Source organism: Colias croceus, chromosome 18 (assembly GCF_905220415.1).
Source record: "Colias croceus chromosome 18, ilColCroc2.1".
Lineage (NCBI taxonomy): Eukaryota > Metazoa > Arthropoda > Insecta > Lepidoptera > Pieridae > Colias > Colias croceus.
In genome coordinates, this window is record NC_059554.1 from 2,597,582 (window position 1) to 2,611,581 (window position 14,000).

General features: G+C 32.4%; 1 protein-coding gene across 1 annotated transcript in view; it reads left to right on the forward strand.

Moving 5' to 3' along the window:
- The window catches only part of LOC123699679, a 59,929-nt gene that overhangs the window by 24,709 nt on the left and 21,220 nt on the right, over positions 1 to 14,000 (forward strand). Inside the window, exons 9-14 of the mRNA XM_045646689.1 lie at positions 4,763 to 4,858; positions 5,311 to 5,540; positions 5,914 to 6,121; positions 9,985 to 10,080; positions 10,733 to 10,962; positions 11,978 to 12,176. Of these exons, the coding sequence (XP_045502645.1) occupies positions 4,763 to 4,858; positions 5,311 to 5,540; positions 5,914 to 6,121; positions 9,985 to 10,080; positions 10,733 to 10,962; positions 11,978 to 12,176 (1,059 nt within the window). The remainder of the gene's footprint in view (positions 1 to 4,762; positions 4,859 to 5,310; positions 5,541 to 5,913; positions 6,122 to 9,984; positions 10,081 to 10,732; positions 10,963 to 11,977; positions 12,177 to 14,000) is intronic.

The following is a 14,000-nucleotide window of genomic DNA, read 5'->3' on the forward strand; positions in this document are numbered from 1 at the left end:
AATAACCTTAAAATTTAAAAAAAAAATGTGTAAAAGTAAAACACATTGTACAATTAATATAAAATAATTTATTTCATATAATATTTCTTGCTTGCTTCTCTCATTTTAAATAATTTAATTATCTTAAATGGTGCAAAAAAGACTTCTGAATGCTATCACAGCTTGGATGATTATAATAATTTTATTAAAATTACTACTTCCATTGCCTATTTATTTAATAGATAAAAATTATGTTATCAAATTGTTTTTCAGCCTCTAAAATGTTTTTCTAGTTCATTAGTTAGACCTTTTATCAAATTTGTAACTCACGATAGTAATATTAGATAGTAACAATATTTTAAAAAAACCCGGCTAAGTGCGAGTCGGCCTCGCGCACGAAGGGTTCCGTACTATGGGGAATGCATACCCCCCTTAATATTTTACTTTTTTTTATTTTGAGTATTTGTTGTTATAGCGGAAACACATGATTTGTGAAAATTTCAGCTTTCTAGCTATCACGATTTATGAGATACAGCCTGGAGACAGACAAGCCAAGGGAAAAACGGGACCCTATTACTCAGACAGCGAAGTCTGAGTAATAGGGTCCCGTTTTTCCCTTTGGGTACGGAACCCTAAAAATTAGCAATCACACTTCAGGGCCATTTCAGAACTTTTTTATACCATTTCTTGAACTTTTAGGTCACACACATAGTACGATAAAAATGTTTTTTATTAGATAACTTAGAAAGATACCCTGTATAAGATAGCGTACCTAATGTTACAATTTCATAATATATTTCGTAGATTATTAATAGTAATTAGATTCTAGATAACTGTATTTTAAAAAAATTCCATAGAGGTATTGTTTATATGAACAATTTGGTATGATAAGAAGCAACGTTAATTTTACAGGAAATGTATTATTCAACAAAAATTATTAATTGTAATTACTTTTATTCATTCGTTATTAAGTACAAATAAGGTAAAGGCTCCTAATACGGCGGTAGTCAAAATCGCTTCCTAATACGGTGGTATTTCTATTTTCGAGTTTTATTCCTGTTTTATTAATTTTAAGTACACCAAAACGTAAACTATTTATTCCAAATTTATTACTCAATGACTTAACTAACGTTTGCAAGTATAGCACATAGACAACACAATAAGATCAATCAATCTGTGTAACGGCATCGACATGAGAGGTGTTTCCATACAAACGCGAAACAACAAAAGTAAGTACACTAATATTTATAAACTAAGTTTTTCGTATTAATAAGCCGTTCAAGTTTGTATATGTATTGTTTATTGCATTTTCCTACTATAACACTCACTATTTAAATAGCTTGTTTCATATTTGTAAGTCATTTTCTACCCAAAAAATAAGAAATAAAATACCGCCGTAATACGATACAAATTTTATAGATTAATCCTAATACGGTGGCATAACTCCGAAATAGGAAAAATACTGGGCATGTTTAATTGTTTATAACTTTAATTTTATTTACTTATTGAATTAATTCCAAGATTAGTTGAAATAATTATTAATCGGATAAATTAGAAACCATATTCTGCGGTATGTGTTCTTAATTAGAAATCCAGTTAAATATGAAAACGGTTGATTACAAAATGTTTGTTTCTTAGAAGGTGTAAAAATAGGAAGGTGTATTTTAATGTATCACAAATCATTTATTTTGTATAACTGTTGATTTGAGTTTTACACATCTGAGCCAAAAAACTGTTATCATTTGATTAAGCATTTACACTCTCTTGTTTATCGAATTTTTGATGGGTCAGAATTAGGATTATTAAAAACACGAGTAGTTTTCCTATTACGGTGGTAGATATTTCCAGGTAACTCTGTATTAGGTTATATGATCTCCTATTACGGCCCTATTCATAGAACTTAAAATTACCAGATTTAGGGTAGCGTAAATAAATAAGAAGTTTTGTGTCTGTTTTTGTGGATTCTTATTTGATATGCGTGTTTTTTTTTTCGATAAAACTAAAAGCATAAATGAAACACATTAAAAGTGAATCAACGTAATCAAACCAATGGTCAATGAATAAAAATCTTACAATTTACTTTACTAACACATTCTTATTATTTAACAAATATTATTTGTACGGAACTTCAATGAATATAATTTCTGACCCTCCGTAATAGGAGCCGCCTACCGCAGTATTAGGCTCTGACCAAAATCATACCTCCGTATTAGGGAAAATCGACCTGACTCTTTAAATATTTTTTTAAAATAAGAAATATCATGAAAATAAACATAGACTCAACAGCAATACAAAATTTAAGTTCCACTTTTAACGATAAAGTGGTTTGGCACCTTTAGAAAGACTTACAAATGCTTAAATTTGATACTTACTTTCAAATGTTGCGAAATACCTCCGTATTAGGTGCTTTTACCTTAGTCTCGGCGCGATATTCCACATTCCGATGGTATATAATGAAAACATAACGTCTTGAATATTGCATGAATGAAAAATAATATTGTGCAACATTTTTATAGTATATTCGTGCCTTTAAAAATGTCACATACGACGCCTTATACATTTCTACAGAATTTTTTTATACAATAAATTGTAATATGGAGATATATTCTGTACATATTATATTCAGTTATATAGTTACTACTCCGAGGTTTCACCCCCATGTTTCCGCTCTTTTTGGTCTTAGCGTGATGATATATTATATAGTCCTTCCTTGATAAGTGGGCTATCAAACACCGAAAGAATTTTTCAAATCGGACCAGTAGTTCCTGAGATTAACGAACAAACAAACTCTTCAGCTTTATAATATTAGTATAGATTCCCGTTACCAATTATTTTGCCCAGGTAATGCGTCGTAGAGCAAAAAATAATAGGAGTTTTTCATATGATGCTTTTATTTCTTTTTTTTACATACAGCCAGTACCCTGCCAATCTAACTAGCCAGTTTTTAATTGAACAAAAAGTTACATTAATCTCTATCATCAATATGAAGCAATTTATACGCTTAAATTATAGCTTCTTCTGTATGTTTTGTATGTAGCAGACTCCTTTAGAGTCGGTTTTGATACACTTTAAACTGATATATATTTAATTCAAGTTTTGTACACTTATTTAGGACCGGTGAAAATTTCTGTGTATATCATCAAAGGGTGTTCTAGACTATATTTATATTATTTTTTACAAACATTTCTATATAAAACTAAATTACATTGAGACTGTTCTACAAGAGGTTAATTGATATGAGAGGAAATATGATTGATTGGCATTAATAAAAGTCAATTTAAAAGAACCAAAGTGTTATGAATAATAATATTATTATTGCTTTTATTTTACTAAAATGCTCTGGGGTCGGTGATATTTTAAAGCAGTGTTAAACCCAGCGTGGGAAAGTGATGGCGATATATAATAGCTCTGTCATTCTTCCACGGAGGAATTAATACGACTTTAAGAAGGGCTACTACTACTTTATGTATTTACTAGGTTTCCGCCCGCGGCTTCGCCCGCGCAGTCAAAGAAATACCCGCATAGTTCCCATTCCCGTGGGATTTCCGGGATTGCGTCATTTTCCCGGGATAAAAAGTAGCCTATGTCCTTTCTCGGGTATCAAAATATCTCCATACCAAATTTCATGAAAATTGGTTCAGTAGTTTAGGCGTGATTGAGTAACAGACAGACAGACAGACAGAGTTACTTTCGCATTTATAATATTAGTATGGATTTGAGTTATTATTGTTGTTTAGTTTTAGTGACTGAATTATGACACAGCCATATACTTATTTGTGCAGGAAAGTTTTTGTCCCAAGAAGTAATATAGAGTAATTTTTCGACTTGTGAGAAGCCTAATGATAACATTTAGTTATAACATCGCGCAAAATCAATTTTCAAAAGAACATCGACATTTTTTTGCATACATGAAACATACAAACATCATAACATAATATATCATTATAAATGTCATACAAATGTATTTTTTAATGAAACTCGATCGTTTTGAAACGCAATTTAAATTAAAACGTAAATAAAAAGCATAAAATATAATATACTAGATTTCCGCCCGTGATTTCGCCCGCGTTTGCAAAGGAAAACCCACATAGTTCCCGTTCCCGTGGGATTTCCGGGATAAAAACTATCCTATGTGTTAATCCAAGTTACCCTCTATATGTGTGCCAAATTTCATTGTAATCGGTTCAGTAGTTTTTACGTGAAAGAGTAACAAACATCCATACATCCATACAAACTTTCGCATTTATAATATTAGTAGGACTATCCTCAACCTTGTCTGCCATAATTCCTATAAAGAATGCATTTACGTTGTTTCGTAAATTGAAAAAAACTAAATTATAATGTTATTTGCATATTATTAAGTTTTGCAATTAAAATAAACAAAGTCTACTGCGCACAAATTTTTATTCAAATAATATTAGTGGGTTCAGTCCCGGATATCTTCTATGTCTTATATTTATTAATGTCAGTCTTTGGTGTAAGAATAAAATTATTAAAAAAGAAAAAAATTGGTTGTCTGTAAAGTCGGTTTACTGACGATAGTTGAACGTGACCACGTCCGATTGTACTTCTTTGTCGCTCGTTCCGCGCTATGAGTCATATGTCCTAAATCTGATTGAGTCATAATATGTCTTAAATCTTAGATCAATTTATTTGATAAAAATGTATATGTACTTGCCTCGAGAAACTAACGCTCCTCTGATCTATAAACAAACTGTTTATACCTAATATACAAAACTGTAAATAATAATACTATCCTAAACGTCATGTACTCTATTTTCAGTTACAATTTCAACAAACTATTGGGTCCTGGCCACGGACTACATCTCATACGCTCTCGTGTATTCCTGCAGTAATGTCAACCGTTATCAAAGAATGGGTAAGATAGACGCTACAAAGGTCTCTTGCTTAGTAATAATAATAATTAAATGCTGAGATCAGTTTGCATTGCTCGGTCAAGACTTTGAACCTCCGCTAGGAATCTGCCGCCTGAACCATTCTAACCATTAAATGGCAATCAAAACTGAACTGATCTTTCCCGGTTATAATATGTAAAAATTGTATTTAAATCAACTAAATCTGCCTAACATAGGTATGCTACTTACTTCACTTATTTTTTTTTCAATTTATATTATTTCAGTATTCTTCAAATCGTTGTAAATAATTAAGAGTAATTTTACAATCATATTATGCTTTGCATAAATGTATTACCTACCTGGGTTATTGCTCAACTAATTTCCATACTACCTAGAAAAATGGTTATTTAATCTTAAAATGCATTTCAATTTAGTATAATTTCAAGTATGATACTGAAACTACTTCTAATTCCAGTGTTCGCTTGGAAACTAAGTCGAACCAAAGAACTACCCGCAAACGCCAGCACTGTTTTCGAACAAACCATGAGAGACATACCCGTAATGGACGAAAGGTACTTCCAAAAAAACGACCAAAGTGACGCTGCATGCTTCTACTATCCAGAACCGAAGGAAAATGTCCCTGTAATCTTCCGAGGACAATGTGATGAGAGCATCAGTGCAATAAACAACTTTAATGCTAGCGGGGTAAGACATGAATTTGATTAAATTGATTGACTGATACAAAGTTTGCAAATTTTTTAGAAGTACAATGAAAGACTATGGTGTTTGTAACACCATTTATACGTTAACAGGCTGAAATGATCTTTTTGACTTCAAATTTTAAAGCATTGTTTTGTCTCTTTTTAATACTAATGAGCCTTCATTATTTAAAGATATGGCTTCAACTGCAAGAACGGTTGCAGTAATCTTCATGCCTTTAAATTTATAATTTTTCATCTCCATTAATATAAGAAGCCTTCATTCTTTTAAAACCTTAACCTTATTATCCTGCCACTGCCTACATTTCCCAAATATTCCATAAAAATAACTTATAATGTTTAAAAATCTTAATTTCTAGTTCATCGGCACATGGTACGAAATCCAAGCGTACCCAAAAGACAACCAGCCTGGTCAATGTATCAGCCACGAATATTCTCTAACAAACAACGGATTAGAGATCAAATCTTCAAGTGTTAATGATCAGTTCTTAATAACATCAAATAGTACAGTGGCTGTTAATGGAACAGATGGACGACTTACAATAACTATTCCTGCTAATGGTTCAGGTATGATTTTGAACAAATTGATTTAAAAAAAATATCATATATTAAATGCTTTGTATATAATATAATAAATACTTTGCTTCAGTATGGATTTAATCTTTATATATACATAATTCGTTACTAAATTATTCGAAATTTACAAATACCCTAGATTAATAAACACACAGATACACGAAAAAATCTAAAATGTCTTCTATAATATTTTTTAGTGTAGGTAAGCAAATTAACGCATAGCACCTTCTGCTAAGTTAAAATAACTTTCCTTAAAAACATTGACATTTGAGTTTCATACATACCTACATACACACGGAGCTTAGATTATTATCGGGTTCAGGAACCTAAACAAAACAAGTTGCTTACAGTCTTTCGTAAGTAATATCGCCTTATTCTGCCTACACAAGTACACAACACAAATTGCAAACCGGTTAATAATCCCTAGGCGGTGCATAACTTTCAGGCATTTGTGGACAGTAATTTTAAATTCCTTATCATTACATAGTTTAAAACAAATTCGCTTACCGCCGTCATAGATAAGATGATAATATAAGATACTCATATCTTTATGCTTAGATCTTTAAGTATCCAGACTTTGATGGGGTTATTTTTAATAGATAGAGTTATTCAAGGAGAAGGTATACAAATTGTTAAATTTTCTGCAAACCGAACGAAGTCGCGCGCGGAAAGCTAGCCATAATAGATGGAGTCCATTAATTAAAAGTATAAATAAAAACTTCATACATAAACAGGACACAGGTAATATCCTACATCTTTATTAGCATCCAATTTAAGAAAAGCATGCGTTTTATTGAGTATTAAGATTGTTTTTCTGTTCATCCACACATGGTCACATGTACTTGACCGATCATGCAAATGAGTGATACAATCACGCATGCCCATATTTGTGTGCCAACATTGCGATCGGGATTAATAACAGTGTTGCTATGAGAATATTATCTTTAATAATATGTACCTCTATAGTGGGTGACAAAAAAAAACGACGTGTGTCACTCGGGGACTGCCGCGGTAAAGCTATTACATGCTATGCCTTCAAGCCACACCTCCGCCCGTCGGAGTGGGGAGCATGAGGTGTTTTTCGTTACGGAATTTCTCGATTCGGTCCCCGCGCTCAAGGCCCGCGATAGAAGCTATGCAATAGCTTAAACAAATAAAAATATGGAAGTAAAAAAGGGACTTAAAAATAGAGACTTGGAGGAAATAATATCTGTGCCTCCAGTGAATAAGGGAATAACTCAAAAACAGCACTTTTCAGGAGAGACAAAAAACTATATATCAACACTAAATCTTTATAACTTCAAATTTTTAAGCTTGTATGGGTAAGATATGATGTTAGACTTTAGTTTTACATATGAACAGATATTGTAACAACCCCTTAAATATACTTTTTTCGTGTTTTTTTGTAGTTGTGGCCTTATGAACGAGTACTTCATGGAATAACTCAATGTATTCACATAATTTTTTTTTTGCTCTTTGCAATATAACGACTTATGCCCTAATGCACTATGTTCATAGTCGCATAACACGACTTAAATTATTGCCAGTTTTGGTTTTATAGAAATGATGCGACTTATTATGCTTGAAATTTGTGTACTTTATGACTCAATTGAGGCCTTTTAGTGGAACAACCATGCATGTAGTTTGAAAAACGAATAAAATCAACGGATTTTTTATCGTTATTAAATATAATAAAAACAAAACAACATGTAGGTGTTTATGCATTTAACCCTAGAAGTCCAATCTACGTAAATTTAATGTACACCGCGGCGAAATAACTTTGTCTTTTCTATATTTACCATCGAATCGCTTCGAAATCCAGAAACAACTCATTAGCCGTCGAGACCTAGCAGTACATAGTTGGCTCATCCCGGTAAATTCCGCCATTTTGTAGTAAAGAGGATGTTGTACGTCATTTTGACGTATAATTGGGCTTTTCGTAACTTTTACGATTATTTTGTGTTGATTTATTTGAATATTTTTTTTACAAGTCACGTTTTACATGATATAGTATTATATACTATATATTGAGTATAAAATAGGATCCAGAAAACTTTAACACTAGGACGAAAAACTTTCAATTTTAGTAAATGACGATTATTGTCCTCCGCTGGATTTGGACTCCAAGCAAGAGGATTGGGTGGCTGAAGATGTTGTCTGGAGAAAAACCGAATATGTCATGGTGGTTATACATTGAGGATACAAGCACTTTTAAGAGATAAGAGAAGCTCGAAAACCATATTCCTGTAGGTATGTTCAGTTACGTTACAGGGAAAGTTATAGGTGGTCAGTGGCAATATTTTACGGCATGATATGGAATTTTAACAATTTCTATATCTTATAATATCAAAATAATATAGATAAATAAAGAAAAAACAATGAGCCGCAAAGATTTTATGAAAAAATTAAGCACAGATTTGAAGGTGCCTTGGATGCAAATACGACTTGAAGAGACTCTACGTGACAATATCCAATTTTTTTTTCAAAATATATGGTACCAGAGTATCCATAATATGTTTACGATAATGCAGGACCAAAATAGTTTCGATATTGCGGATTTTTTTCCTATAAAAAGGCAAATTACAGTGGCTAAAACGCTATATGAGAGAGAACACAATATTCATAATTGTCAAGACTGGTTATAATTTTTTTTTTCTATGCGTCTATAATTATTATAGTATTATTTGTAGTTAGATTAAATAAAAAAAAAGATTAAAAACTAGTTATTTTTTATAAAACTTATCCAAATATAAGAAGAAAATATTATAAATTTAACATTTTTGTTGGCTTTTTTTAGGTGATTCAATTATCGTTCTGTATTTATATAAACAAGGAGTATAATATTAGCACTTAATGTGTTAATTAAAACTGTATTTTTAATATCTATTGCAAAAAATAGTTAATTTCCATAGAAATATTATTAGTATCCCAAGTTAACTGATAAATAAAAAAAGATTGAAAAATATTATTAAGCAAAAAGGAAGTGTCCGTTGTTTCCGTGCAGTATTCAAATAGACCAATAGTAACACGGCATTAATGCAAAACTGTCTCATGTCGTCACTTGAACCAATGACACTAAGAGTTGTTCCTTTATGCTCATGTTAGAAAAATGACACAACTGCGTTTATACTAAAATAGTGTTAGCACGGATGGAACAAAATGAATTAAGTCTTTATTCAAAAAGTATAACTACACATATGTCTTTGTGTTCGTGGGTTATTTTGACTCGAGACGAATAGTTCCTTTGCGATTGCCTAAAATGATGGATAAGGTAACTTATACCGTTTATCACACCCTACTTATACCGTTTGGGTCATTCGAAAAACTGGGTTAGGATGCAGCTAGAGATATGACCTTTTGATATGTTGTGTATTTTGACGAGCTGAATCCAATGGTGCAATAAAAACCAAAGGGAATAACTCGTCTTACTCCCTTATTCACTGGAGGCACAGATATTATGGCTTTGGTGAAATGGCTATTTAGATAATTAAATGTAAGATGAACATAATATTATATAATCAGATATTTTTCTTATAAATTTTACAAAAAATGACTTGTCCTTTAGAATATTATCACTATTATGTACTGCTAAATTTTAACCAATATCATCATAATTATATGGTTAGTAATGAGAATCGAGCATAATTTCTCAAACAGTTGTAAAAAAATACGAGCATAATACCAAAATATATTATGCCTAGGATAGGATAACAAATCAAAAAGGTATTTATTATTAGGAAAGAAGAAATTTGAATGCATTAAGAATCTAATTCACGACAAGCTATCTTTGTTTAAATTAATTTGTTGTTCTTTTTCTACTTTTTTACATATTTATGAGAAAATTTCATTTTCAGTGATAACAATTGCCTTTTGGATACTCAGCGTGGACTACCAGGACTACGCCCTTGCGTACAGCTGCGTGAATCGAATAGATTCACAAACAAGAGCAGGTAATTCATAATTTTCTTCTAATTCTTTCGGAATCGGGTTTTTTTAAAGCATGATTTTTTTTTCAAAAATGTCTGTATAGTATTTTCATTTGTTTGATTTTACAGTATTATAAATTTAGAAATTAAAAATTAACATGTGCGAAAATGTCTCTTTTAAAGATAGCGTTAATATTTAATTTTTAAATCCCCGCTACATGCAGTTTTTATCGTAAAATAAGTATCATACATCTTTACAATATTCTTATTCACTACATAATATGAAATAGTGGTCCCTATAAATGATTACTAAAAAATAAGTTAAGCAATTCGACGATGAGCCATAATAATGATTAATTGATTAGTATGGTACGAGTAAAAAATGCTATTTCATACACACAATTTCAATGAAAAATGAAAAAAAAGACGTGTGGCACTCGGGGACTGCCGCGGTAAAGCTATTGCATAGCATGCCTTCAGGCCTCACCTCCGTGCCCGTCGGAGTGGGGAGCGTGAGGTTTTTTCGTTACGGAATTTCTCGATTCGGTCCCCGCGCTTAAGGCCCGCGATAGAAGCTATGCAATACTGTTTCTCTACGGAAACCTATCTGATTTCATAGCAGAAGATTGCCTAAAAAAAGATATATTAAATGACCCTAACCATTTTTTCTAAACAGTTTACAGTTGGAAACTAAGCCGCTCCAATCAGCTATCACCAGCCGCCACTACTGCAATAGATAACGCTATTTCTAATATAGATGTTTTGGATCAAAGATATTATGAAAACATCGACCAATCTGCTGATGCTTGTTTCTATTTACCTGAACTGGGTCCTGGCGAACCAGTTATATTGAATGGTCAATGTGATACTACTATCCAACCAATACAGAATTTCAATGTTTCTGATGTAAGTATTTTGAACTAGCTTCCGCCCGCGACTCCGTCCGCGCGGAAAAATTAAGATTATTTTTTTTCTACGTATTAAAATACGATAAAAGTATCCTATTTTATGTTCAGGTTAATAAGGTATAATAATTATACCAAGTTTCATCGAAATCGAACCGTAAGTTTTTATGTGATGCCTTCACATACAGACACACAGACAGAAAGGCAGACAGACAGACAATTTTTTTTAATCACATATTTGGGTTTGGTATCGATCTAGTAACACCCCCTGCTATTTATTTTTTCAATATTTTCAATGTACAGAATTGACTCTTCTAAAGATTTATTATATGTATAGATTATAGCCGATTTCTCAACTTCTGGATAATATGAGGAAAATTTAAAGAATAGAAAACAATCCCACATGCCCTCGTCTTTCGCCAGTAGAGCGTTAGTGTTCTCGAGAAAGTAAAAGTTACTCTGTATGTCAAAATGTAGGCATGGCATAGCTTGCAGTTAATATGTTGAGTTTAAATTTGTATAAACCGTTTGGGATAACTCTGATGGTCCTGAGGGCGGAAAGCTAGAAGAGAACATGCAATTTTTGGTTAATCTTTACATTCTTACAAATAATATTTAATCTGTTGGATTGTCGATTAACGGGTGGCTGAGTTGGTCAGGCATCCGTCCCGGATTGGCGTGAAAGGATGTGGGTTCGAGTCCCGCCTCGTGATCGAATTTTTTCTATTATATCTACTATATAAAAATAAGTCGGGTTTTCCTTCCTGACGCTATAATTCCAGAACGCACCAACCGATTTCAACGGTTTTGCATTCATTGGAAAGGTCGGGCTCCGTGAGGTTTATAGCAAAGAAAAGGCTGGTGGCGAAACGGAGTTTTTAGTTTAGCCCGCTTTAGCCCGGTTTGCTAGTTCTTTATAAATTTATAATTAAATTTGATTGAATTAACATGTACATAATATATTTTTTTGGAAAATAAAACTAAGTATTGTTATTTATCAATTATCTATTTTCCAGTACCAAGGACGTTGGCGTCTCATCGAAAGCTATCCCAGTGAGTTCCAAACTGGTACTTGCAATGAAGCCAGATACACTCCTGTCAGTGGGAACATTATAGAAGTCGTCAACTCTCAAGTGATCAATGCGTCACTAGCCTCTATCACTGGCTCAGCTACTGTGGATAGTGCTGGAAGGATTACTGTCACTTTCCCGTCGGGTAAGTAAGATGAGCCATTTTTAAAGAATAGAATAAATTCGATCACATGGCGGGATTCGAACCCGCGTCTTTCGCTTTGTGATCGATTTTTTTATCCTTTAATACTAAACTAAACAGTACATTAATTCTTAAACTTTAACTTCAGTAAAGGGGGTCAAATTTTCGATTGGGTACCATTGAGATAATATTAATATGGAGCAGACACCACGAACAAAATCTGTGCGCCAAGCGCGGCGGCGCGGGGCGCGCGAATGACGACTAGACAGTCATAGATTATGCGATGTCACTGACTCACCGCTATAGAGGCGACACTTTGTTTCATTCTGTCTATTTTATTGGGTGCCACTCCTTACATGCACGTTGACTTGAAATTTTCTTTGTACTTACTTAATATTTATTTTAGGTATAAACTGACTTTACTACGCGGGGCTAACAATATCTGGCATATAATATAGGATGATGTAAATAGTGACGTCATATGGAATAATTTAATTTTTTTCGTGTTTTAGGTTCAGTCAGGGCTATGTGAAGTTTTATTCCTTACAAATTGAGCCTTTTTTAGAAAATAAATAATTTTTCCCTTTCTTCACGGCCCAGACATGGAAACCTTGAATAGAAAAAATATTAATTACTTATCTCTGAACTAGCGGTCCGCCCCGGCTTCGCCCGTGGCACATATTTCGCAATAAAAAGTAGCCTATGTTCTTTCTCAGGGTCTTAAGATTGTCTGTGCCAAAGGAAAATGCCCATGAAAGTATGGACCACAGTACAGTATTGCGTCAATGCCAGAGTGGTTTTGGAGGGTTCTTCGATATTCAAAAGATTTTTACCAATTGATTTTTTTGTGATAAAAACAGGGGTTTTCAAGATATTGAGAAAAATGTGAAATAACCTCAAAACTTAAATAACCCCGATTTAGTTAGGTTTATGTGTGATTTAGGTAACATTTTATCGTCCAAAGGTTATTTTTCTATGCTTTCAGACAAAGTCTATCTGTTCATCGGCTAGTGTAGGTAGGCACCAGAAATCTTCCGGGACGGATTTCAAGAAAACCTAAATATATACTTAAAAAATGCCAATTGAGCTTTTATTCGGTTTACATGTTGTTGTTGTTGTTGTTGTTTGAATCATTTTTTCACTACATATTCGAAGAAAGAAACAAATAAGAAATAACTGGTTACCTACCAAGCTATGTCATAATAATATTTTTTTTTATATATACATATTTATATTATTTTACTTCACTATCTTTGTTAAAACAACCTACAGTGTATAAACAATACCTGAAAGAGTGATTTTATGTTAATTGATTTTTTTTGTAATTCAATGAAAACAATAATCGATATTAATACATTTAGCTATTTACCATAGTAAATGTAATAAGTTACCGCTTGGTTACCGTGGTAACCGGTAATGGACACTAAATCTATAATAACGGATCTAAACAATTACATGTCTTATTAGATTTTACAAAACATTCCCTGTTCAAAATATATTTTCCGATGGCAAGAAGGCCTCTAAATTGCCGAGATTTTTTTTAATAGTATTGTTGTCTTGATGCATGAGAAAAACCAGTACCAAAAATGGGCATTCTCCTTTCATCAAAATCGGTCCAGTAGTTTATGAGCCTATTTATTACAATCAAACAAACAAACAAAGTTTTCCTCTTTATTATATTAGTGCAAATAAATAAATAATAATTCAATTATACGTTCAAGTCAGTAGCTTATACAATATCAATTAAAAACTTGATTAAAATCAATTAACAAAAAAAAAATTGATGATTGAGTAATTGATTTTCATATTTCATGATTTCACCTTTTT